This window comes from Petaurus breviceps, unplaced genomic scaffold (assembly GCF_028583685.1).
Source record: "Petaurus breviceps papuanus isolate PSGF00001 unplaced genomic scaffold, PetGlider_PUasm1.0 90919, whole genome shotgun sequence".
NCBI classification, from domain to species: domain Eukaryota; kingdom Metazoa; phylum Chordata; class Mammalia; order Diprotodontia; family Petauridae; genus Petaurus; species Petaurus breviceps.
This window is the reverse complement of record NW_027187378.1, coordinates 5,585,934-5,611,095: the sequence shown is the minus strand read 5'-3', so window position 1 is coordinate 5,611,095 and position 25,162 is coordinate 5,585,934. Positions and strand designations below refer to the sequence as shown.

At 37.5% G+C, this 25,162-nt stretch overlaps 1 protein-coding gene and 1 pseudogene across 1 annotated transcript in view; one reads left to right on the top strand and one right to left on the bottom strand.

Annotated features, from left to right (window-relative positions):
- Positions 1–17,539, top strand: part of SEL1L2 (SEL1L2 adaptor subunit of SYVN1 ubiquitin ligase) — a 120,260-nt gene extending 102,721 nt beyond the window's left edge. The window contains exons 18-19 of the mRNA XM_069075958.1: positions 14,038–14,166; positions 17,420–17,539. Coding sequence (XP_068932059.1) covers positions 14,038–14,166; positions 17,420–17,539 — 249 coding nt within the window. The remainder of the gene's footprint in view (positions 1–14,037; positions 14,167–17,419) is intronic.
- LOC138151754 (ubiquitin-conjugating enzyme E2 K pseudogene) lies at positions 7,202–8,027 on the bottom strand (annotated as a pseudogene).
- Positions 17,540–25,162: the final 7,623 nt, after the last annotated feature.

Genomic DNA, 25,162 nt, shown 5'->3' with positions numbered 1-25,162 from the left:
GTATATACCACATAGTGTTTGTTCTCAAAAACTAATAATTTGATCAGGGATGGGGAGGAGGTTCACACACATACAAAAAGAAAATGAACACTACAATGTAGCACAAATTGTGTACAATGATGGTTACAAACAGTAAATGTAATAGGATTTCATGATAGAGAGAAATCACTTCAGACTGGGTCAACCAAAGAAGGTTTCACAGAAAATTGTGTGAGGCTTGACTTTAAGATTGCCTATGCACATTGAAGTTTATGTATCTTTTGAATGTTTCTCTAGCCATAAAACAAGCCAAATAGAAATTACTTAGGGCAGCCCTAAGAGCTAATATGAATTTAGTTTGCATTAACAGAGGCATAACATTCAGGAATTAGAAGGTGCTTGTCCCATTTTACCCCATCTGCTCAGACTATTATATCATTTCTGAGTGCTAGTGTTTAGTTAGGTAAGAAAAGCTGGTGAGCTGGACATCACCCAGTAGAAGGCAACTGAGATGGCAGAGGATCTCAAATTCATGCCAGATGAAAGTTGGTTAAGAAGGTTGGTTGAAGGGCAGCTAGGTGGCGCAGTGAATAGAGCACCGGCCCTGGAGTCAGGAGGACCTGAGTTCAAATCCGGCCTCAGACACTTAACACAAAACCTAGCCGTGTGACCTTGGGCAAGTTACTTAACCCCAATTGCCCTCCAAAAAGCAAAAAAAAAAAAAAAAAGAAGAAGGTTGGTTGAAAGAAGTCAAGGTGTTTAGCATGAAGAAAATACCAGGGTTGGAGATAGGGTGGGAGTAGGGTTAGACCGGGTAACCATCTTCAAGGACTTGATAGGCTGTCATGTAGAAGAGAGATTTGGCTGCTTCTTCACAGCCCTGGAGGGCAGAACTAGAAGTTGCAAAGAGCTAGATTTAGATCCAACATAAGAGAAAACTTCTTAACAACTGCAGCTCTCCAAAAGTCACATGGACTGTCTAGGTTCCCCGTCACTTGAAGCCTTTGAGCACAGGCTGGTATGTAATAGAAGGAATTTTTTTGTTCAGTTACACATTGCACTAGATAGATTCTTAGTTTTTCTTCAACTTCTGTGAGACTGTGAAGGATTTCATGCACTTCTTGATTAGCCTCTAATGCACTGGAAACTTGTGGTAATTGATAATTATTGGTAGCAGTGAAGGAAGGAAAATGTAAAAAAATCAGAAGAGGCTCACACTAAAGGCTAACTCTCTCATCTGTCCAATGGACGGCTTATCCATGACTTCCTTTTTTCCTCACTGCCTTTTGACCTCTTGTTTTTCATTAGCTTTTCCATCACAGATAGAAAAGTCAAATTCAAATCAACCCATTTCCCTATTTTCCAAGGCCAATGACAAAATTTTAATGGGAGAGGATATTGAAACTAATAGCTAAAATGAAATTTGGAATTATCCATGAATTCATTTTTATCCACTGCCATCCCAATTTTAATTTCCTTTCTGAAAGAAAAATAAAACACAATAAAGGGCATAATACAATGTATAGTTCAGAAAAGGCCATTTGAATCAGAGACAAGTCAGAGCTTATATTCACAATTTCCCAGTGTAAAAAATGAGAGAATATAATGCAAAAAAAGGAATACATGCTTAAACGAGATAATATATGTAAGGCACTTGGCAAATCTTAAAGTGTTCTATAAATGCTAGCTATTATTATTATTATAGGATATATAAAGGAAGAAAAGAAATGTCATTTGCTGGTATTCATATATGATTTATATGATTTCATATGATGAATTTCATATGAATAATATGAATGATGATTATATATATGATAATATAATGATTTCATGTGAATAAAAGAGTACATCTCAGGGCCATATCTTATCCACTGTCTTTGAATGTAAGGTCCTTGATGTCAGAAACATTTTTTGCTTTGTCAGATTGTGATGGTGGTGGTTGTCACTGAGAAATGGGATGTAGCTACCATTAGCTGGACAATACTCCTAACCATAGTCCCCCCTCCCTAGTCCTTTTGTCTCTAGAGCTTTAATAAACCGCACCCTGTGATAACAATTAGCTCATTTTTTCAGCCTGGGACAATATAATGGTCAGGGAAGCATCTAGGTGCCTCAGTGGACAGAGCATTGACCCTAGAGTCAGGAAGACCCAAATTCAAATTCAGCCTCAGACACTTACTAGCTGTGTGACCCTGCACAAATCACTCAACCTTGTAGCTTCATTTTCTTATCTGGAAAAGGAAATGGCAAACCACTCAAGAATCTTTGCCAAAAAAAGCCCAAATGGAGTCACAAAGAGTCAGATGTGACTGAATGACAGAACAACACAACGCAATGGTCCTTTGTATCCACCTGGCCCCCTCCTCTGCTGTTTTATGGAGTTTATTTATCAAATAAAAAATTGGTAGCAAAATCACAGCAACTCAGAACACCTATTTAGGAAAATTCCTGATTCCTAAAATTTAGGCAAAGGTCTGTCTCTCTGCCCTAATTTAAAATAATTTTTAATCTGCCTGTTTCTGGACAGGCATAGAAAGAGAATATTAGGAGGGATCCCAGTATTCTACTGCAGGAAGAAGCCAATAGCCCTTCTTTCACTTTCTCTTTTCCCCTATTTCAGAGGTATTACAGATTCTGAATAGATCCTTGGATGCTCTCCCTATTAGTACTGCTGATCAGCTTTTGAAATCACCACTCCTTCTCAGTTTGTCTCATACACTGTGTGTGGAGATAACCCTGAAGGAGACACTAAGCAAATGTTTCTGGGAGGTTTCTCTATCATGTGGGTGGGAGCAGCCGCCATATTAGATGATTTGGGCATACTTCAAAAACTTCCACACAAAACACGCACAAAGTAATTAGGGGGAGGATGTAAGAAAACCAGTCTAACACAAAGGACAATTTGTTAACAATAGAATAGTGGTTCCAGGGAGTGCAGTTGAAATGTAGGGTAGGATAGGGCAGAGTATAGTAAGGCAGAGTAGATAGGGATTGGTAAAGATGGAGCTGATAGAGATGGGCATGAGGGAATAGAGAGAATCCTGGGGATGCAGCTTCAGTCTAGACAGCCTACAACTCAAAATCATAGAGTAGATGATTACAGAAATGCTTACTGAATTAAGTTGAATTCTTATGAAAAAGCAATTGTGTTCTCCATTGATTCTTAGAAGTCCACTTTTTTTTTTCCACTTCCCTTTAGGACAGAATGATTGCTAGTTTGAAGCAGGAAGAGGAAAATTCCTTTTTGTAGAGCCCAAGTGTATATATCAGAGGATTGGTTTTCCTTCCTTGGAATCATTAGTGGTTTCTCTCATAGGGTGCTTCCATCATAAAGTCAAATAGCAGTAACTAGTGGGCATAGGTTTTCATGTTTATACATTTCATATCTTTAGAAACTTCAGTCTCCAGCGGCCAGGTAGCTCAGAGAGTAAGAGCACTGGCTCCAGTGTCCGGATGACCTGGGGATCAAATCTGGGCTCGGATACTTAGAACCACACCCAGAAATAACTCTCTGCCTAACCTTGAGCAAGTTACTTAACCCCAGTTGCTTAGGGGTGGCCAGGTGGCTCAGCGAGTAAGAGCACCAGCTCCAGTGTCAGGATGACCTGGGGATCAAGTCTGGGCTCGGATACTTAGCACCACACCCAGAAGTAACTGGACGTGTAATCTGGAGCAAGTTACTTAAGCCCGATTGCTTTAAAAAAAAAAAAAAAAAGGAAGAGAAAAGAAAGTTCAGTCTCCCCCTGATCAGCAATTCTGTTTCTTTATGTCATGGTTCCAATTAAATCATGGGTACTTCATTATCACCAATCTCTCCGCCATACTTACCTATTCTTCTATAGTTTTACTTCTAAAAATAAAATTAAGTAGACTAGCAACCACACTTCTAGATATTAAAATTTTTAAGTTAGCTAATGTGAGGGGTCATCATACTTTGTCTTTAATAACTAATTTTGTTTAGCAATAAGAAAAATAAGTAGGTGCCAAGGGGCAAAGTTTATTGCACTACTGTCTCATATTCAAACCAATTAGGAGGCACCACTGATTCCTATTGCTGAAATGAATACAATAATAATTAAAAGCCCAAAGCATAGTCCAAGGATGATTAATGAGAGCAAAGAAATTAGGTGCTAAGGCTTATTCAGACTTTAGCTCACCCAGTCATTAGTTAGTTTTCACATAGCACAACGCTTCACAATCATCTTTTATCAGTTAATCCTCATACAAACCTGTGAGTTAAACACAGAAGAAGAAACTGGCAAAGGCTAAGTACACAGGTTACCCAGAAGTGATTCAACAGCATGTGAGCCACAGTCAGAAGACATGCTTCTAAATCTCTAGGCCCAGGTTTACCCCCAATGAGAAACCAATGCCCAGAATAATAGCTTCAATTCTCCATTCATTTTTCTTGTGAAACTTTCCTAACTAAGATATTACTCTGAAATGTCTTTAAAATATTATTAGGAAGAAAACTTTGTGCTATTTCCCTTCCATTCTCCTCAAGCCCATTACTTTCATTTAGGTTCTCAGAGGAGTATGTTCAAGTTATTTTCCAGTCGTGTCTGACTCTTATGATTTCATTAGCAGTTTTCTTGGCAAAGATACTGGAGGGCTTTGCCACTGCCTTTTCCAGCAGGAGCATGGGTTTAGAGGTGGGAAGGGCCTTTGAGGTCATAAGTCCTTTTGCTTCATCTATTTTAGAAGCCTTATAAAGGATCATCTTACCTTCTGTCTCTGTCCCTTCCCACTCATGCCATACACTGCTGCCAGAGTAGCTCCTGTCAGGCATAGCCCTCTTCCTATTATTCCTCTGCTCTAAGATGTGCAGTGGCTGCCCATTGCCTAGCAAGGTCCAATCTCCTTAACTAGTTTTTCAAAGCTTTCCATTACCAGATGCTACTCTTCCCACCAGGCAAACCGCTAGGCATTCCAAATAAATTGGACAACTTCATGTTTCTTAGGGCCTGAATCTTCTGCCACCTTAGACTCTTCCATGGGAAAGGAATCTGACTTGAGGGGGACCCAAGGGCATAGGCGATTAATTTAATTCAATTCAATAAATATTTATTAAGTACCTACTATATGCCAGGTGCTGTGCTAAGTGTTGGGCATACAAAAAGAGGCAAAAGACAGTCCCTACCCTCAAGAAACTTATAATCTAATGGGGGGAAAGGGAGCATGTGCAACAATGAACAAATATATACAAAGCAAGCCATGTATTGGATAAATAGGAAATAAATGACAAAGGGAATTAACATGGGTTGGGGAAGGCATCCTGTAGCATTAGAGGAGGATGTCACACCCCTGATGTCTGGAGATCCTGCTTTCCAACTCAGCTCAATTCTAAAAGCACCTACTGCTCTGGTGTGTACTACAGATGTGCAGAGATTAAAAAAAAAAGTATAATTCTTGTCCTCAAAGGAGTTTACATTCTACTATGGGAATACAGCACCTACACAGAAAACTGTAATGCAAAGTAGAATGTAAAGGATCATAGGGGAGATCCAGAAAATGTAGTTGATGTAGGTTAGCTCAGACCCCCTTTTTTGAGGGAGGGGAGACACACAGATGGAAAGAACTGAATTGACTGATGAACATCCCTGAGTACCCCTGACTCCCAAGTTATTCTGCTGAACCCTGTGTTCAGTCTCATCTGACTTCCATGTGTAAGAGGCTCAAAATCTTTGTCTTTCTCTGTATAAGCTTCATAGCCACTAAGCTCTGCAGTGGTCAGGCTAATAGTATCTGGGTACAACTGACATACAGTTCCATTGTATAGTATCAGACAAAGCAGTCAGCAGTGAAGTAATATCTCCTTGTATGAGAGTATGCCCATGTGGTTTGTTTAGCACTCAATAAATCCTGCAGTTAAATCAACTGAACATGAGTCCTTAAAGTTTCTTGAAATCCTGATGCTAATGACTACAGTAGTCTACAAAATTTTGAGAGAAAAAAACACTTTGAAGCTATGGAGGAGGTGGGAAGAAGGGAACAGGGGAGGCTTTACAAGAGAAGGTGGGAGCTGAGCACCTGGCGCTTTTGAAGGAGGAGATTTCTAAGAGATAAAGTTGAAGTAAAAAAAGTTAATTCCAAACATGGAGAACTGCATTCACATGCTAAGAGGTAGGGGATGGCATGTTGAGTGCAAGCCATTGTAGTCTTAATTTGATTAAAATATTTCTATGAAAGAGAACAATGCAAAGTAATATAACAAAGGTAAGACAAAGTCAGACTCCAGAAGTCCTTAAAATTAGAGGAACTTTTCCCACCTAGAGATAATAGGAAGTCACTAAATATTCTTATATAACAGGTTTTGCTCACACCTTGGGAAAGATGATATTTTTTAGTGATACCTTTTCTTTTTACGTCACATTTCCAAAGGACAATCATTTTATTAGCCAATAATTTTAGTAGCTATGTGAAGGATGGATTGGAAAAATGAGATTAGAAGCCAGTAGACAAATTAAGAGGCAATTACTATACTAATACACACAGACACACACAGGCAATTACAAGGAGATGTATGATTAGAGGCTGAATTTGTAATTTCCTCCCTAAATCTATCCCTCCTCTTAACATCTACATTTCTGTTTGTGGCACCATTGTCTTATATGTTTATATGTATGTGTGTATATATATGTGTGTGTATGTATATTTACACATATATACACACTCATATATGTATTCATACGTCAATAAACCCTCATGTATAGACATATATATGCATGTATACACATATATACATTTATATTCCCTTCAACTATTCTCATACTGAGAAAAATTACATAAGTTACTATTATCATTTTTTCCATGTAGGAATGTAAATAGTTCAACTTTGATAGGTTCCTTATGATTTCTTTTCCCTGTTTACCTTCTCATGCTTCTCTTGCTTCTTGTATCTGAATGTCAAATTTTTCTATTCAACTCTGCTTTTTTCATCAAGAATACTTGAAAGTCCTCTATTCCACTGAATGACCATATTTTCCACTGAAACATGATACTCAGTTTTGCTGGATTTTAATTCCAGCTCCTTTGACCTCTGGAATATCATATTCCAAGCCCTTCAATCCCTCAAAGTAAAAGCTGCCAGATCTTGTGTTATCCTGATTGTGTTTCCACAATATTCAAATTGTTTCCTCTTGGCTGCTTGTAATATTTTCTCCTTGATCTGGGAATTTCCGGACCTGGCTAGAATATTCCTAGAAGTTTTCTTTCAGGAATCTTTTTTTTTAATTAACACAGACTTTTAATTAGCTTTATTTACAGAGCAGGGGTTTTTTTTCAGTCTTCAATCATGCCTAGATAATAAGTAGGCAAGAATGCCAGTTTTAAAAAAAAAATTATGCAGAAATAACAGATGGTGATGCTCTTCAAGAAGGGGGCAAACTGGACTGGCCTACAGCAGCAGCTTTCTCTCTATGCTTCAGTTACTCAGAAGAAATTCTGTTGCAGTCTCTACATCCCAAGATTTTGAAGACAAGGCCACTATTACTGCATTCCTATCAAAGCCCATGGCACATAGGTTTTCTATTTTTTTGGTGTATTCTGGACTAGAAACTGGTGCTCCAGCATACATGTGTGCCCAAAGTTGAGCTGTCTGTTTGAACATTTCTGGATTTTGTTTGTATTGATTTGGTACTACTGAATCTTGTGGATCATCTGGTTCTGCAGCTTCCAATAATGCTTGGAATGAGAGCAATACTGTCCTTAGAGTCATTGATGCTTCCCATTGATCTTTAGGATATCCAAACAAATGGCCCCAGTGAAAGAACTAATATTAGGATGCCAAATTTTAGTAATAAACCATACCTTAGGGGGATTAAATGGATATGTTTCTGGTATTTTTATCTCTAGTTGGTATCTTCCTCCTTCATACAGTGTGTCTGGTGGTCCTGCTATTTCTCCTCTTAATTCTGTAAAGTTTTCATCTACAAGATCTACTTTAATTTGATTTTTTCTTGTCTCCTGCCTCTTCAGCACTTCCTTGAACTCTCACTTGATTTGCTGCACTGCAATATTGGCCATGTCTCCTCCCACAGCTGTTTCACACCCCCAACCTCAAACTGCCACCACCTCCTCTGCTGCCTCCTCTTCCCTCAGTGATTCAGACCCAAGCTGGAGAGCTGTGCTGTTTGGGGATCTTTTTCAAGAGGTGATTGGTGGATTTTTTCAACCTCTATTTTGCCCTCTGATTCTTAAAACATCAGGGTAATTTTCCTTGAGAACTTCTTGAAGGATGATTTCTAGGTTCTTTTTTTGATCATAGCTTTCAGGTAGTCCAATAATTTTTTAAATTATCTCTCCTGGATCTATTTTCCAGGTCAATGGTTTTTCCAATGAGATATTTCACATTGCCTTCTATTTTTCCATTTGTTTGGATATGTTAATAGTATCTTGATTTCTGATAAAGTCACTAGCTTCCATTTGCTCCAATCTAATTCTGAAGGAATGATTCTCTTCAGTGAGCTTTTGAGATTCTTTTTCCATCTGGCAAATTTGGCTTTTTAAGGCATTCTTCTCCTCATTGACTTTTTGAACCTCTTTTTCCAATTGAGTTAGTCTATTTTTTAAGGTGTTATTTTCTTCAGTCAAGTTGTTGACTCTCTTTTCATGATTTTCTTGCAGCATTCTCATTTCTCTTCCCAATTTTTCCTGCAATTCTCTTATTTGGTTTTCAAAATCCTTCTTAAGTCCCTCTATGGCCTGTAACCAATTCATATTTTTCTTTGAAGCTTTTGGTGCAGGAGTTTTGACTTCACTGTCTTCCTCCTGTTCCATGATTTGATCCTTCTTGTCCCCCAAAAAAGAGTCCAAAGTCAGATTGCTCTGCTTGCTTTGCTTCCTTTGCTTGCTCATATTGCCACTCAATTATTTGACTTTGGAGCTTTTTGCCACAGTAGGACTCTACTTCCAGACAGGGGAGTTTTGTCCCAAATTTCTGGGGTTTTCTCAGCTGCTGGAGCTATTAGTTGTGTGTCCTCTCAGAAGCCTCCACTGGCTCTAGCATCTGGTCACACACCCCAGAACCTCCACCCTAGACAGAAATCCAGATCAAGGTTAAATCAAGAGCAACTACCCCTCACAATGGTTGCTTGAACCCCTGCAATCTGTAGTCCAGGAGCTCTGAAGCAGCCATGCTGCTGTGGCTGCTGCGCCTCAGCTGCTTCTCCCTCCAGGGGCAGAGGCCAGCAGTCCCAGACACCCTATTCCCACAAAGTCCACACTGAACTCTCACTTTGTCTTTGGCATTTATGGGTTAATAATTCTGGAAACCACCACAGTTGCTGTTGATCCACTCTCCCAAAGTCCCTCCAGCCAGGGCTGGTCATGGCTGCCCTGAGGCTAAAGCCACAGACTCACAGGGGGCTGGGCTCAGCTCCCAGAGCACTGCTATGGACCCTTCCTGTCAACCTGCTGGGCTGTCTTCAGCAGGAGGTTTGTTTCTCTCTGTCACTTTGTGGGTTCTGTGGCCCTAATGTTTATTTAGAGTCATTTTTTATGGTATTTGAGGTGGTCATGGAGGGGGCATTTGGAGTTTTACTGCTTCTATGCCGCTATCTTGGCTCCACCCCCACACCTGTCTCTTAAGTCCTTCTACAGTGTGCTTTTGTCCTCCTCAAATATTTCTACATTTTCTCTGGATCTTTCTCATGCCTGGTATTTCATACAGAAATTATATTCAGAAGAATATAAGTTCCTTAAGGGTAAAGATCATATTTAAAAAAAAATGTTTATATCCTTACCACCCTTCATGATGCCAGGCACATATCAGGTGTTTGTTGAATAAATGAATGAGAGTTCAATTTTGGACACTTTGCAAAAGTAGTGTGGAAGGATGAAGAAGAGGAGTGGTTAAAGATGAGAACTAGAGAAAAAGAATCATCAATGGAGCAAAGCCTTAGAGGAGATCAGAGAGGAGGAGAGAGGTTCAAGTAGTAGAGTTAGGAAGGAGAAGGGCTGCACCCTTAAGACTAGAAAGAGGCCAGTCACAGAGGCAGGGACATGCTTATATTCTAATAGGGAAAACAATAAATGGTCCCTTACTAGTCAGAAGAGAACCTTAGAGGGGAAAGCAGTAGTAGGTGGGTAAGGCAGGGGTCCCAATCTTATTTCTCCAATTTACATCCTCTACATTTTTCACGGGTTGCCTGAAATCCTTTGGCAGGCCATATGTTGATCTAGACCTTAAGGCCCTGGAAGAAAAAATCCATTCCCTTACAAGAAATCATTTAAAAAAATGCCCGCAAAAGAAAAAGTTATGACAACACAATATTACACTTCCTATTTGCTTTGCCTGGCCACCTGAGAAGTATTTATGGTTGAAACTTTTGTCATGGGAATAGAAGATACTAAGAAGGAAAAGAAGAAGCCAATATAGATATATCAAAAAATATCCCACCCACCACTTAGGAGCCCAAGTTCCATTATAGACACATCTTAGAGATAGCCAAAGTTTGTGATCTGGAAAACTCCAAAAAGAGTAGAGTCAGGGTCACAAGTTGGCCGCTAACTGAGTTGACTTTGGAAGAATAGTGACCAACTTAATGAGGCTTTCACTACAGTACTCATGATTTCCCAAAAGGAATATTCTCTAAGAAGAAGGGAATAGAGTCAGTAACTAAGAGGCTGGATCATTTAAGTTAAAACAAAATTCATTAAGATCCTAACGTAAACTGGAAGCAATATACTGTAGGTATTCATGAAACTATAATGACCTAATAAATTAAGGGAGTTTCAGTAAGAAGACAAAGATGGGCACTGTTTTGCACAATTAACTAAATAGAGGTCTGACAATATGCCATAATACAGGGAGGGGTTCTTAACCTAAGGTCTGTGGACATATTTCAGGGGGTCCATGAAGCTAAATAGGAAAAAAATACATCTTTTTTATGACCACTAACTGAAATTTAGCATTTCTTTCAATTATGATTTTTAAAAAAATTCCAAGAAAGATTCCATTGCTTTCACCAGATTACCAAATGATCTAATATCAAGATTGATATAAAAGGAGAGGCTTGGTGGTACAATGAGAAGAGCACAGGCCCTGGAGTCAGGAGGACCTGAGTTCAAATTTGGCCTCAGATACTTAACACAAAAGCTATCGTGTGACCTTGGGCAAGTCACTTAACCCCAGTTGCCCTCCAAAAAGCAAAAAATATATATATTGATATAAAAACGGCTAAGAATCACTGCTGTAGTGGAAAAGGCCCTGAGTTTAGAGTTTAAGGACTTGGGTTTGAATTCCAACTCTGCCAGTTATTGGCTATGTGACCATGATTAAGAGTCCTTTAATCTCTCTTGGTTTTAGCCTCCTCACCTATAAAATGAGCAAGTAAAATCAGGTGACCTAAGGACACTTCCATATCTACATCCCTGGCCCAAATACTATTTCATTTCTGGACTTCAAATGATACAAATCTCCTACAGAAATCTTCTTCGTAGGGGTGCAGTAAATAGAGCACCCGAGTCAGGAGGACCTGAGTTCAAATCTGACATCAGACACTTAATCACACTTACTAGCCATGTGACCTTGGGCAAGTCACTTAACCCCAGTTACCCTCCAAAAAAGGGCAAAAATAAATAAATATTAAAGAGGGGAAAGATATACCCCTTTCCCAGATAATTTGCTCACAATGATAACCCAGAGGCCAGGAGAGAACTGTGATGAGCTTTTGAGGTACCTTCCCAAATAAGTTTACTCATTTGCATTGACAACTCAATAATTGAGCTGTTTGTCTTGAGGAATAAATTAAGAATTATTGCCTAGTAAAATGTCTGACATTCATTTGTCTACAACAAACACTGATTTCTGGTGAACTTCCATTTGAATTAAATATGCCCTTTATATAAGAAAAGGATAGAGCCATTATAATCAGCAGGATATTTTAAAATGGATGCCAAATGAATTTGAAGGAATTAAATGTAAAAATTAGTACATTTACAAGATCCATTTAGTCTTTTGCCAGGGAGATCTGGTTATAGTTCTCTATCAGATTTTAAGCATTTTAAGGCAGGCAAATTTCTCTTCTCAAATAAGTTAACTTATTTACAAGGTCATACAGCATTTAAAAAATTATGAAAATGACTCAGCAATTCACTGATCTAAGAAATGAAAAGTCACTTAATAACTATATTTAGTATGCTAGTCTTAAGGATTTAGTCCATTTTGAAACTGGGCTAGTAGAGTAGGGAGAATAAAGAGATAGCCATATGGATAATCAGAAAAATCCCTTCTGACATTTCCTCCCTGAAGCAGCCTTTGCTCCTCTTGAAATAATCAACATTCCTCCAGTTTAAACTCTCCACTCAACCCTTGCACAGAGAACAGAATAAATTGATTTAGGCTTTACCAGAAACTCTAACAATCTTGGCACATGGTAAATGTTTTTTTTTCTTTTCATTCATTCATTTATTATTTGACTCCATTCATATGTAAAGAGATTAAAATAAATTCATTTAAACACTTACTCTGTATGTTCTAGTACAGTCCTAAATGCCTAAGAAAATACAGAAAGTGAGACAATCTCTTTTTTGAGAGAACTTATATTATAATGGAGGAAAACCAAAAGTATAGAAGAGTAGTGGCCAGGAAAGTAAATTTTCCTCTGGAGAATAAATAGAAGAGTGAATTGATTCATGAATCAGTCTATTAGCATCCCTGTTTTAAAATCTGTAACACTATTAATCAGGTTACTGTGTACAGAGTAAGAGGTGGAAACACAGGGGTTTTAATAGGTCAGAGGTCAAGCTGGACTAAATGGACGGCTCTATAGGAATGTAAAGGATGGTCTAGTGCACAGGTGCCATGCTGGTCCAGCAACACTCCCTATCGAACCAAATAAAACTGTAATTGGCAGATATTTGACAAAATATATTAAAATATAGAACATAGATAATGTTAATTTGTGGGTTTTCTAAGGCAACATGTGGCTTTTGGGAAATTTTGGGAAATACTACTGATCTAGTAGTCTCTTTTATACAAATGAGATGTAAGAGGAAGAATCAACACAGAGGAATTAGATGGAGGAGGAGGGCCTGGTAATTCTGGTAACCTACTTTCATCAGGAATGGGTTTAAGAGGGAACAAATACATATATACATATATTTATATAAGTATACACACATATACATATATACAGATGAGAATAAAAATCTAAATTCAAAAGAAATGAAATGGTAAGGGAACAGGAAGGAGGGAGAGGATAAAGGGAGGGATCTCTAGAGGGTAAGGTAAGGGAATAGGTTAAAGGGGTATATAGAAAGGTGTTTAAAGTTATGGGAATGGGAGGATAGCAGAAGGATCTTTCTCTCTGTCACTTTGTGGGATCTGTAGCTCTAAAATTTGTTTAGAGTCATTTTTTTTTACAGGTATTGGAGGCAGTTGGAGTTTAGGCTCAAGCAAGTTCCTGCTTTTACTCTGCCTCCAGGAGGGATCTTCGGGGGGGGGGGGGGGGGCAGGGTAGGCTAAGTAATAGGAGGGCAAGGTTACAGATAGAGGTAAAGTACAGAAGGCAAGAGGGATAGGAAATAAGAGTTACTCACCAACATAAAAACAAAGAACAGGAATAGAATTTGTAAGGGAAAGTGTATGTCTATATATGTATCTGATATGTATGTATATGTATAGAGAAATACATCCACATTTACTTGTAACAAGGGGAGGAGGGGGAGAGAAAGAACAAAGAAAAAGTGCATAGCAGAGAACAAAAGCAAACTCAGAAGGAAGTAAAGAAAAGATGGAACACTAACACAATGTGTAGTATTTATCATATAGGCTTTCTTGAAACAAAGATTTGTTGCTATGTATTTTTAATCCTTTCTTATGCTTTGCTGTGCATGTGACATGCTTTTTTTCCTTTGTATTTAAGTTAAAATATTTAAGTTTATGATTTTTTTTCTTTTTTCTATTCTGTAGTTCATTTAAAAAAAAAAAGCTCACAAGTCTAGAGAGTGAACTAAAATTTGTCTTAAAGCTCCTAGCTTCCCTCCCTATCTGAAATGATAACTTCTTTGCCTCACCCACTCTTAACAAAGGATCTCTTGCTTTTGTTTTCCCAGGACATTCATTTGGCCAGAAAGTTATATGATTTGGCTTCTGAAACAAGTCCAGATGCCCACATACCAGTGTTCTTGGCACTCATCAAACTAGAAATTATGCACTTGATCCAAGATGTTGTGTTTTATAACGTAAGTCTGGTTTGGGCTATTCTCACACAACTTTTAAGATAGGACGGGGCAGTTCAATTTGTGGTAATCCTCTTCTTTAGTGAACTGCTCAATTAATTTTATAGGTATAAATTTTAAATATATATTTATAGATATTGATGTATACATGTGTGCATGTGTATATATTATGCTTTCTATGTGTGTATACATGTACATTTGTGTCTAACCTGTCATAGAGCATTCCAAGCTCATATTGGTCTGATCAGCCAAGTCGGACACATTATGCCTTGACTCTAACATAGCGATGTCATTTCAGTCCTCTTCAAAAATAAAGGACAACAATATACACACATATATGCGTGCACAGTGTAACATGTATACACATATATAATACGCATGTGTGTATGTATGTGTATACACACATACACATCTCACAAGAAGAAAGTCCTTCTGTTTTCACTCTTATTTTGAAATTTCAAAAAGGTGCTGATTCATACATTTAATCAATAATTACTAATTACTTCCTATGTCAAAGGAACTGTGCTAGATGCTAAGGGGAAGAACAGGCTCTCAGTAGGGCAAAGCAGCTGTGCACATGCCAACACCTTAGGAAGGGGAGTGGGGCACACTTACTCCATCACAGCAGCCCAGAGGTCACTGTTACACATTTCCAATCTTCTACCAGACCACATCCCTGTAGGGTTTCAATGAGAAGGAAGACTCCAAGACAGGGATGGGGAACCTGCAGCCTTGAGGCCACATGCGGCCTTCCAGATCCTTAAGTGCTGCCTTTTGACTGAATCCAAATTTTACAGAACAAATCCAAAAGGATTCAGTCAAAAGGCCACACTTAAGGCTCTAGAAAGTCATGTGTAGCCTCAAGGCCACAGGTTCCCCACCCCTGCTCCATGAGAAGGTGAATATGTAGGGTCCTAGGCTAGTAGAAGTTGAAGGATGAGGAGGAAGAAGGGATGACCCATGTCCTATATCCCAGCAGGATTATACTTGTGGCAAGACCGTCTCTCACAGGGCCCTATATCAGTCCCTTCCTTCTCTTCCCATTCTTTCTTTCCACTGCCAACTGAATTTTCCCAGATACTGAGATTCCTATGTATGAAACTGGAGAAGAAAAAATTATAGAACATAAAATCCCTGCCAGCAAGAAGCTTACATACAGTCCAAAAGGGTGATATACAAGTACCGATGGTAATATAAAGCAAAGTTCAATAAATGTCTAATAAATAACACAAACCAAATGATGTAAAAATAGAAATCAGCAATAAAGGTAATTGACAAAATACTTTCATGCTATAAAATGAAGAAATATGCAGGAGAAAGTACATGATCAAAAGGGGGAAAAAAAGATGAGCTGCTTATGTAGCAAGAAAGATCATCAATGTAAAGTCTATGTACTACATTGGTATGCAGGCAATGTTGAGAAAGCTAGAGGATGGTCACCAGCACTTTGGGTGGATAACTAGCAGAAAACTAAGTTGTACAGGATGTGCATGCATGAAACAAGTTTATAAGTCGCAGTATGGGTGAGAAGACCCATAGAGTGACATCATAGAGCCATTCGAGAAAGATTCAAGGTATCAAAGTAGTGACACAATCAGGCCTGGGCAAGTCCCCTATCCTGTGGCCTCAGAGTGCTATCCATGGAGAAAAGATTGGAATCTTCAGTGGAGGGGCATCTTTGCTCCAGGTTATATAGACTTAGAATGAGGAGGAAACCTTATTCCTAAACTTTTGCTTACCTCCAATCAATGTTTGAGCCTTGAAAGATTATCCCAGGGAAGCACAAAGTTTTTTCTTAATACTTATTGTATGGATTTGGTGACAGATTGTGTATCTATCATATTAGGAGACAATTCAATTCAGTTTCCCTAAAATGCATTGATCAATATGGTATACAAAGCATTATGCTAAACACAGGAAGAAAGGGTTAAAACTCTTCTCAATGTATATTTTAAGGACTTATCTATATAAGAAATAATTGCTGCCCTTGTGGAACTTATAGTCTAGGAATTCAATTCAATAACCATTTATTAAGTGCCTATTATATTTATGGCACTTTTAGGCACTGAGGAGACAAAGATAGAATAAACAGGCCCTGTACTAAAGAAGCTTATATTCTTTAAAAAAATATATTGATGTTTTATTTTTACATAATCTGCATTTATTAATATCCCTCTCTTGCCCTGAAAATTCTTGTAAAAAAGATTTTTATAACACATATACACACACATACCAACAAACACACTTAGTGGCTGTTAGTGTCAGTTTCCTTATCTGTAAAAATAAGCTGGAGAAGGAAATGGCAAGGCACTCCAGTATCTTTACCAAGAAAACCCCAAATGGAATCATGAAGAGTCAGATACAACTAAACAACAAAAACAGCTCATTTTTAAAATGAGGAAACTGAGGCTAACAGCAGTTAAGTGACATGCCCAAGGTCATATAGCTAGTAAGTCTCTGAGGCAGAATTCCTAATTATAAGAAGGAGCTTATATTCTATAGAAGGTAAACAATATGTACACATATAAGTAAATACAAAAATACATTCAAGTTAATTTCTGGAGAAAAGGCACATAGGGAATTGATATGTACATATCACTATGATTCAAAATAATAACATGATAAAAGGGCATCACAGAGGCACAGAACAAAGTTCTAGGTAAGATCCAAAGGAGAAAAGGTCACTGTGAACTAGGGAATTAGGAAAAGGTTCATATTCATAACAGTGGGTGAACATGGTAAAAATTCAAGTTGTGGCAGCTAGGTGGCACAGGGGATGCTGGGCCTAGGGTTAGAAAGACTCATTTTCTTGAGTTCCAATCTGGCCTGAGACGTTTACTAGCTGCGTGACCCTAAGAAAGTCACTTAACCTTGTTTGCCTCAGTTTCCTCATCTATAAAATGAACTGGAGAAGGAAATGGCAAACCACTTCAGTTTCTCTGCCAAGAAAACACCAGTTGATATCACAAAAAGTCAAACATGAATGAAAATAACTGAACAACAAAAAGGATTCAATAGCTGAAGATTTGGAAGAAAAATATTCTAGGCAGAGGAAAAAGCATTGACAAAAGGTATAAAGTCATGGAAGCACAGGTTATGCTCAGGGGACAGAATAATCCAATTGGGTTGAAATATAGCATAGAATATATGGTGGAAAAGTATTATGAGATAAGACTAAAAAGGAAAGGCATTGATATAATGAATAATTCAAAATTTCGACATTTATATTATAAGCTACCTTTTTTTCCCTCAACAGTTTAATGTGAGATGGAAACAGATGAAAGTGGACATCAACCTTGGACCCTACTGGGATTTATTCATTATTGGTGCCATTGTTGTTTTGCTGATATTATTGATTGTACAACGGCCAGAGTAAGGCAGAAATCAAATGAAAACTTGCTAGCAATGTCCATTCATTTCTGGACTTAATTGCTTAGAACTCAACCAGTGAAAAACACCAATCATGTAAGAGCCTGCTAATGGATTCCATTCATTCCTGGGAATCTTCTCCTAATAAAAAAAAAACCACTTAAACACGTGTTTGTTATATAAATCCAGTGCAGGCATGCCCAAACAATAAATTCAGCGTCATTGTAAAAGAAAGCTGACAAAGCCTGATAACTGCTCTAGAAGGAAAGACCTACAGCAGTGGAAGATCCATTGGGAATAAGATTCAGAAGACTTGAGTTCTGTTCCAGCTTCTGCCATTCTGTGATCCTCTGGTTTCTCATCTGTAGAGTTATTATGAGGATAAAGTGAGAAAATAATTGAATATGCTTTTTAAACAGTGCAATGTAAATAAATATAAGGTTATTATTAATCCAGCTCTGTAGAAGAACCCCCTGAAACACAAATCCCCATTGTTTTTCCTTTTCATTTTCCTTTAGGCATCATGGAAAAGCAAACAGGGTGCTTCTAAATGATTTGTTAATATAATGGGTATGTAATACCATGAAAGTTTATATGACTATTAGAATGGAGAAGGTAGCCCTTTGTACTTTATACTATCTGTAATGCTCTCTCAGTGAGGGAATTTGTGCTCTTTTGGGTTCTGGAAGAGTTCAAGTTTGCAATGGGAGCATTTGCTCAGTGGGTGCTCATCCTTTCCATTTAACTGCTCCTTCCTTTCTTCCCCAAGGAGAAGATGAGAGAGAAAGAGAGAGAGAGAGAAAGAGAGAGAGAGAGAGAGAGAGAGAGAGAGAGAGAGAGAGAGAGAGAGAGAGAGAGAGAGAGAGGAGAGAGAAATGGAGGGATAGAGAGAGAGCAGATGAATGTGTCATGACAGTCACTACAGGACTAGTCGGTGGAAGGGGAATGTGGTGAGCTGATGAAAGTCTTTTTTGAAATTTTTATCTTTGAGAACAAAATGTTTGGAGGTTTATCCTCTAGTAATATGGCCATTGGGTATGATGGGGAAAAACAGACATAGCAGACTAGATGAGAGAAGCTGATACTTTAGACCCTCCCCAGGAGAAATCTCACTGATTGGAATTCCAACCTTGCAATTCAATTTTACCAATAAATGTATTTTAATTTATATGTGAGTGATTCTTTTGGTGTGTTGTTAAGTTGGGAAAGACTGCTAGAGACCATTTTCAATTTATGAATTAATATGGCCAATATTCACATACCTAAATTATCTGGGAAGATACTAAAAGGGAAAAAAATCTGGGAAGTCTTGGCAGGTCTTATTCATTTTATCAATCATAGTAGCGGTATACTTCTAGTAGTATGTGAAATTTAAAGTTTTTGGCTGAAAGGAAGAACTAATTACTCCCCTTCCCTCCCCTCCCCCATTGGCTACATCTTTTGTTCCTAGATCCTCCTTTAGGACTATGACTTTTTTAGTCAATGCCCTACCCCACCTCCAGAGTGATGGGACTTCTGTTTAAACCTACCTGAAGGATGGATAATTGCCTTAGGCACCACTTCAAATACCAATCCAGCATCCACCAATCTGCTGGGCTTATATATAGGTTGATCTGGATTCATTCTCTACTTTGGGGAAGCTATAAATATATGTATCAACATTTTTTCTGTCTAGTTCCAAGGCTCCAGCTCCCACTCCCCACCTGTCTCTATCTCATTCTCTCTCTCTCTTTCCACTAGTGCCAAGGAAGATCAAAATATAAACTTAGAAAAAGACAATGGTCTGAAAATAGCCACAAACTAAGCCTCAAAGAAAAATGTTGATTGGACCCAAGACCAAAAAGAATTCATTGAAGAGTTCAAGGAAGAGATAAGAGTTAGAGGAAAAATTGGGGAAATAAATAAAAGTGATGCAAGAAAATTATGAAAAGAGAATTAACAGTTCTGTAAAAGAGGCACAAAAATTCACTGAAGAAAAGAATGCATTGAAAAGCAGAAATGACCAAATTGGGGGGGGGGGGGGTAGAAGGTATGAAATCACAATGAAGAAAATAATTTCTTAAAAATTAAAATTGGTAGGGGCAGCTAGGTGGCACAGTGAATAGAGCACCAACCCCAGAGTCAGGAGGACCTGAGTTCAAATTCAGCCTTAGACACTTAACACTTACTAGCCATGTGACCTTGGGCAAGTCACTTAACCCCAATTGCCCTGCCTTCCCCCCTCCAAAAAAAATTAAAATTAGGCAAGTGGAAGCTAATGATTCCATGAGACTTCAAGAAATAATTAAACAAAGACAAAGGAATAAAAAGATAGAAGAAAATGTGAAATATCTCACTGGAAAACAACTGACCTGGAAAATAGTTTGAAGAGAGATAATTTAAGAATTATTATATTACCTAAAAGCCATGATAAAATAAAAGAGTCTTCACACCACATTTCAAGTAATTACCAGGGAAACTGCCCCAATATCTTAGATTCAGTGGGTAAAATATAAACTAAAAGAATCCACCAATCAGCTCCTAAAAGAGATTCCAAAATGAAAACTACCAGGAATATTATAGCCAAATTCTAACACTCCCAGGTTAGGGAGGAAATACTGCAAGCAGCCAGGAAGAAATAATACAAATATTGTGGAGCCAGTCAGAATCTCACAAAATTTAGCAGCTTCCACACTGAAGTATTAAAAGGCTTAGAATATGATATTTGGAGCTAAGAATACAACTGAATACTTCTCAAAACCTATAAAAACTGATACAAAGTGAAATGAGAAGAACCAGGAAATTGTTGTGCATATTAATAGCATGTCATAATGACGATCGACTGTGAAAGAGTTGGCAACTCTGATCAATACAGTGATCCAAGACAAGTCCAAAGGACTCATGATGAAAAAATGTTATCTACCTCCAGAGAAAGAACTGATGAACTCTGAGTGTAAAATGAAGTATTATTTCCTCTCTTTTTCATTTTGCTTTTTTGTGTTATGGCTAACATGGAAATATGTTTTGCATGATTTCACCCATATAATTGATACACTTTTTGTGTTCCCAGTGAGTGGGGAAGAGGCAGGAGGAAAAGAGAGAATCTGGAACTCAATTTGTAAAAAGGATGTTAGTAAATTAATAAATAAATAAAATAATGCTTAAAAAAAAAAGACTTGGAAAGTCTTTGTCACTGAAGTTCTTGTCAGAAATGGATATCACTTTATCTAGGGAAATTATGCTAAAGAAGATGCAATACTATCTGCCTTACCCCTTCACCCTAAGAATTACTGGACCTTTATGTTTGACCTGCAGTTGAAACTTCCCATTAGAATTTGTGAAGTGCTTAAGAGCAATGACAATCTCATTTTTCTACTTATATCTCCAGCAATTAGCACAGTGCTTGACACACAGTAATCACTTAAGTGTTTTTTTCATTCATTCATCTATTCATTTGTCCATTTTGGAAGCCCTCCTCTGGATACTCACCAGCTTATAACTGTCTTTCTGAAAGTATGGTTCCTAGAACTGAACACAATATTCTGGCTGAGGTCTATATAGAGGATTTATCACCTTCTTATTCCTGAAAGTAACACCTCTCAATGCAGTGCAAGATTATGCTAGCTTTGTTGACGGCCATGTCATGCTGCTGACTCTTATCAAGCTTGAAGTCCACGAAAATCCCCAGTCACCTTTTAAGAGAAACCAAAAAATGTAAGGAACATCATACACCAAATCCAGAGGTTCCAGGTCAAAGGAAAAAAAATTCTATTAGAAGACAGAAACAGTCAAGTACCAAGGAACCATAGTAGAGATCACACCAGATCTGGCAGCCACTACTATAAAGAAGATATCTTGGAGTACAATCTTCCAGAAGGTTTATATCAAAAGCAGTTTACTCTGCAAAACTGAATATAATCCTACAAGGAACAAAGGATCTTCTCTGAAATTCCTGGGAGGGAAAAGTACAAGGTGATAAGATGAAAGGAAATACACAATTAACAATCATAACCATGAATGTGAATGAGGTAAATTTACCCTTAAAAGGGAGAAAGATAGCAAAAGGGATTAGAAAGAATGAAACAATATACTGTGTACAAGAGAAACAGTTCAAACATAAAGATTTATATAGTTTTAAAGGAGGGGCTGAAGTGGAATTGGTGATGTGTCAGGTGAATTTTTTAAAACTTGAGAGTAGTAATCATAATCCCAGACAAGGAAATAGTGAAATAAAAGAAAAGAAAAGAAAAGAAAAGGTTAAAAGAGATGAAAAGGGAAACTACTTTATACTTAGAGGCATTATAGTGAAAGAATGGCAATATGTGATGCATATACACCAAATGGTATGGTGTTTTACTGAAGGAAAAGTTAGTCAAATTATAGGGAGAAAAAAAGAGCAAAACTATGGTACTTGAAGATTTTGACATGCCCCTTTCAGATATAGACAAATCCAACAAACTGCAAATAAGAAAGAACTTAAGGGCCTAAATAGAATTTTAGAAAAGCTTAATCTGATGGATCTCTAGTGACTATTAAATGGCAATCAAAAAGAGGATACCTATTTCTAAGCTAAGCATGTCATCTTTATGAAATTCATATAAAGTATAACTTTAGTTTTGAAAACTCTAAACTCAAGCTAAATATTTTAATCTTAAAGAATTTACAAGTTGGGACAGCTAGGTGGTACTGTGAATAGAGCACTGGCCCTAGAGTCAGGAAGACCTGAGATCAAATCCAGCCCCAGACACTTAACACTAGCCATATGACCTTGGCAAGTCACTTAACCCCGGTTGCCCTGACTTCCCCCCTGCAAGAAAAAAAAATTTACAAGTCAAGATCAAATCACAAAAACAATACATCATTTCAACAAAGAAAAGAACAACCATGTGACAACATGCCAAAACTTTTGGTATGCAGTCAAATCAATCTGTAGGAGAAAAAAGTATATATCTCTAAACATTTTAATCAACAAAAGAGAGAATAGCCTTTAAATGAATTTGGCATACATTCAAAAGAACTAAAAAAGCAACAAATAAAGATAAACTAAAGAAACACTAAAATTGGGGGTGGCTAGGTGGCACAGTGAATAGAGCACCAGCCCTGGAGTCAGGAGGACCTGAGTTCAAATCCAGCCTCACACACTTAAAACAGCCATGTGACCTTGGACAAGTCACTTAACTCCAATTGCCCCTCCAAAAAAAAAAGAAACACTAAAATTGAAATTCTGAAAAACCAAATAATAGGTTAACAATATTGAAAGCAAAAAAAAATTCATTAAATTAGTAGATAAACTAGGAGATTTTTAAAAGATTAAGAAAAGAGACTATTAGTTTGATTTTTTTAAATGAGAAGAACATTTTCATAAATTTGTGACCTCATCACAAATGAAGAGGAAATGAAGGAAGTTATTAGAAACTATTTTTGTCCAAGTATATGCCCAAAAAATCATTTAATTGAAAGAGATGAATATTTACCAAAATATGAAATCCTCTGATTGTTGTTGTTCATCCTTTGTTTTTGAACAGGACCAGTGACATCACAAAGGTGAGATGTTAACTTGAACATGAAATGGATTTAAATTAGGCAGAGTTGTGCAAATTTGTCAGTCTCACTCTCTTTTCCAGAGTCATTGAACTCCAGTGGCAAAACAAAAGTCAAGACAACTGGTGATGGCCCAGCATACAGAGAATGACCTTGGCATCTTGCTAAGCTCTAAGAGTTCCATGGCACCTACTTCAGCCATTTTCATGGCCTTTGGAACAAATTATTCTCATCTGACCATTCCACGATTAAAAGTCTTCATATGCTTGGGGTAGACATCCGCTTACCTCAACAATGGGTTTGAAGTCTATGGTTTTCCTCAACTGTTGGTTGAGGTTTAGCTCATCTGTTCATGGTTTTACTGGGTTGTAGCCATGTGAATGATGCATCTTCCTGGAGCCACAGGTGAGAGTTGGGTGGAAGGTGGACACCAAAGTTGGATGAGCAGCCCTGAAAAGAATTCATCAAGCCCTCATGCCAGAGGTGCTAGTTTCCCACACACCTTCTGACATATATTGGCTGTGTGACCCTTCTAAGTCAGTGGTATCAAACTCAAACAGAAATTGGGCCACTAAACCATACATAAGGATCCTTGCAGGCTGCATAATGACTTAGTTTTCTATTTTAATGTTATCTGTGTTTTACTGTATTTTCATTTATTTTGTGTACTATTTCCCAATTACATTTTTAAAATATCTAGACTACCTCTGTCTCAGGCAATTCTCTAAGACAAAGAAGATACATATCTGCAATGGAAGAGAAAGTTCCTCACTGGAAGTTCCTACACCAATAAAAACCACAGACCCAATCCATGTCTTTTTAATAAGGTCTTTACCCTCTTTCTAGAATATTTATGTATTAGAAGTATATTCTTTTTCCCCTACAGAATTTGAGGTAGAATTCAGATGTGGAACCTCAAAGTTAAAAGCTAGAAGCCCCTTACTCAAAGGACCTTTGAATGTCACTTTGGAGAATTACATAAGACTAACCTTTAGGAATGAATCAGGGGATTTAATGGTAGAACTTCTCAGGAAAACTCATGTCAACAGTAATTGACTGCGTCTTTCTTTCTTGGGTTAGCTTCTAAAACCAGCCAAGTTCTCTCCCCATTTCTCCAATTATAATTTCACAAGTAACTATCTACCTGGGCCCAAATGGCCCCTGTGTAGAAGAGGAGGGAAATCAAAGATAAGATCCTTCACATCTCCCTGGTTAGTCAACTGTGTGTGCCCTGGGGAATATTCCAATACCACATTTTCATCTCCCTTAGCCAATGACTTTGCTCAAACATCCCAAAGCAAAAATCTGGAGGTGGGAATGTTTTCCACTACATGAGGATCCTAGTATCTTACTCCCTAAAAATTATAATCCTGCAAACTCAGGTTACCAGAACTAAAAAAATAGAAATTTAAATAATTTAATCTCAGGGAAAAATAATTGGACAAACCATAAGTGAGTTCTAAAAGCAAAAACAAAAAACAAAACCTTGGACTGTAGGGGTTTACAAATGAATTATATTAAACATTAAAAGAATAATTAATTCCAATATCATATAACTCTGCAAATATAAGAAAAGAAATAACCCTATCACTTTACTTCTATGGTTTTACTACCTAAATCAGGGAGAGACAAAGCAGAGAAATATCCTAATAAATATTAACATAAAATATTAAATAAGATATTGTTGAAGAGGTAGTAGAAACATATTAAAGAGTTTATACACTATAACCTGACTGGATTTATACCAAGAAATTATGGCTAGTTAAATATTAGGAAAACTATAACAGCCCATATTAATAACAAAAACAATAAAAATCACATGATTATGTCAATAGATGTAGAAATGACCTTACACAAAATGTAATGCCCATTTCTGCTTAAAAAAAAGCACTGAAAGCATATAAATAAGTAAATAATACCTATCTAAAACCAAGAGCCAGCATTATACGAAATGGAGAAATGCTAGAGGTCTTCCCAATAAGATCATTATTATCACTATTATTTGACATGATAAAGTACTAAGAAAAGCTAAATATAATAAGAAAAAAAATTGAAGAAATTAAGGAAATAAAATTATTGCTTTCTGCAAATGATACAATGGTCTACTTAA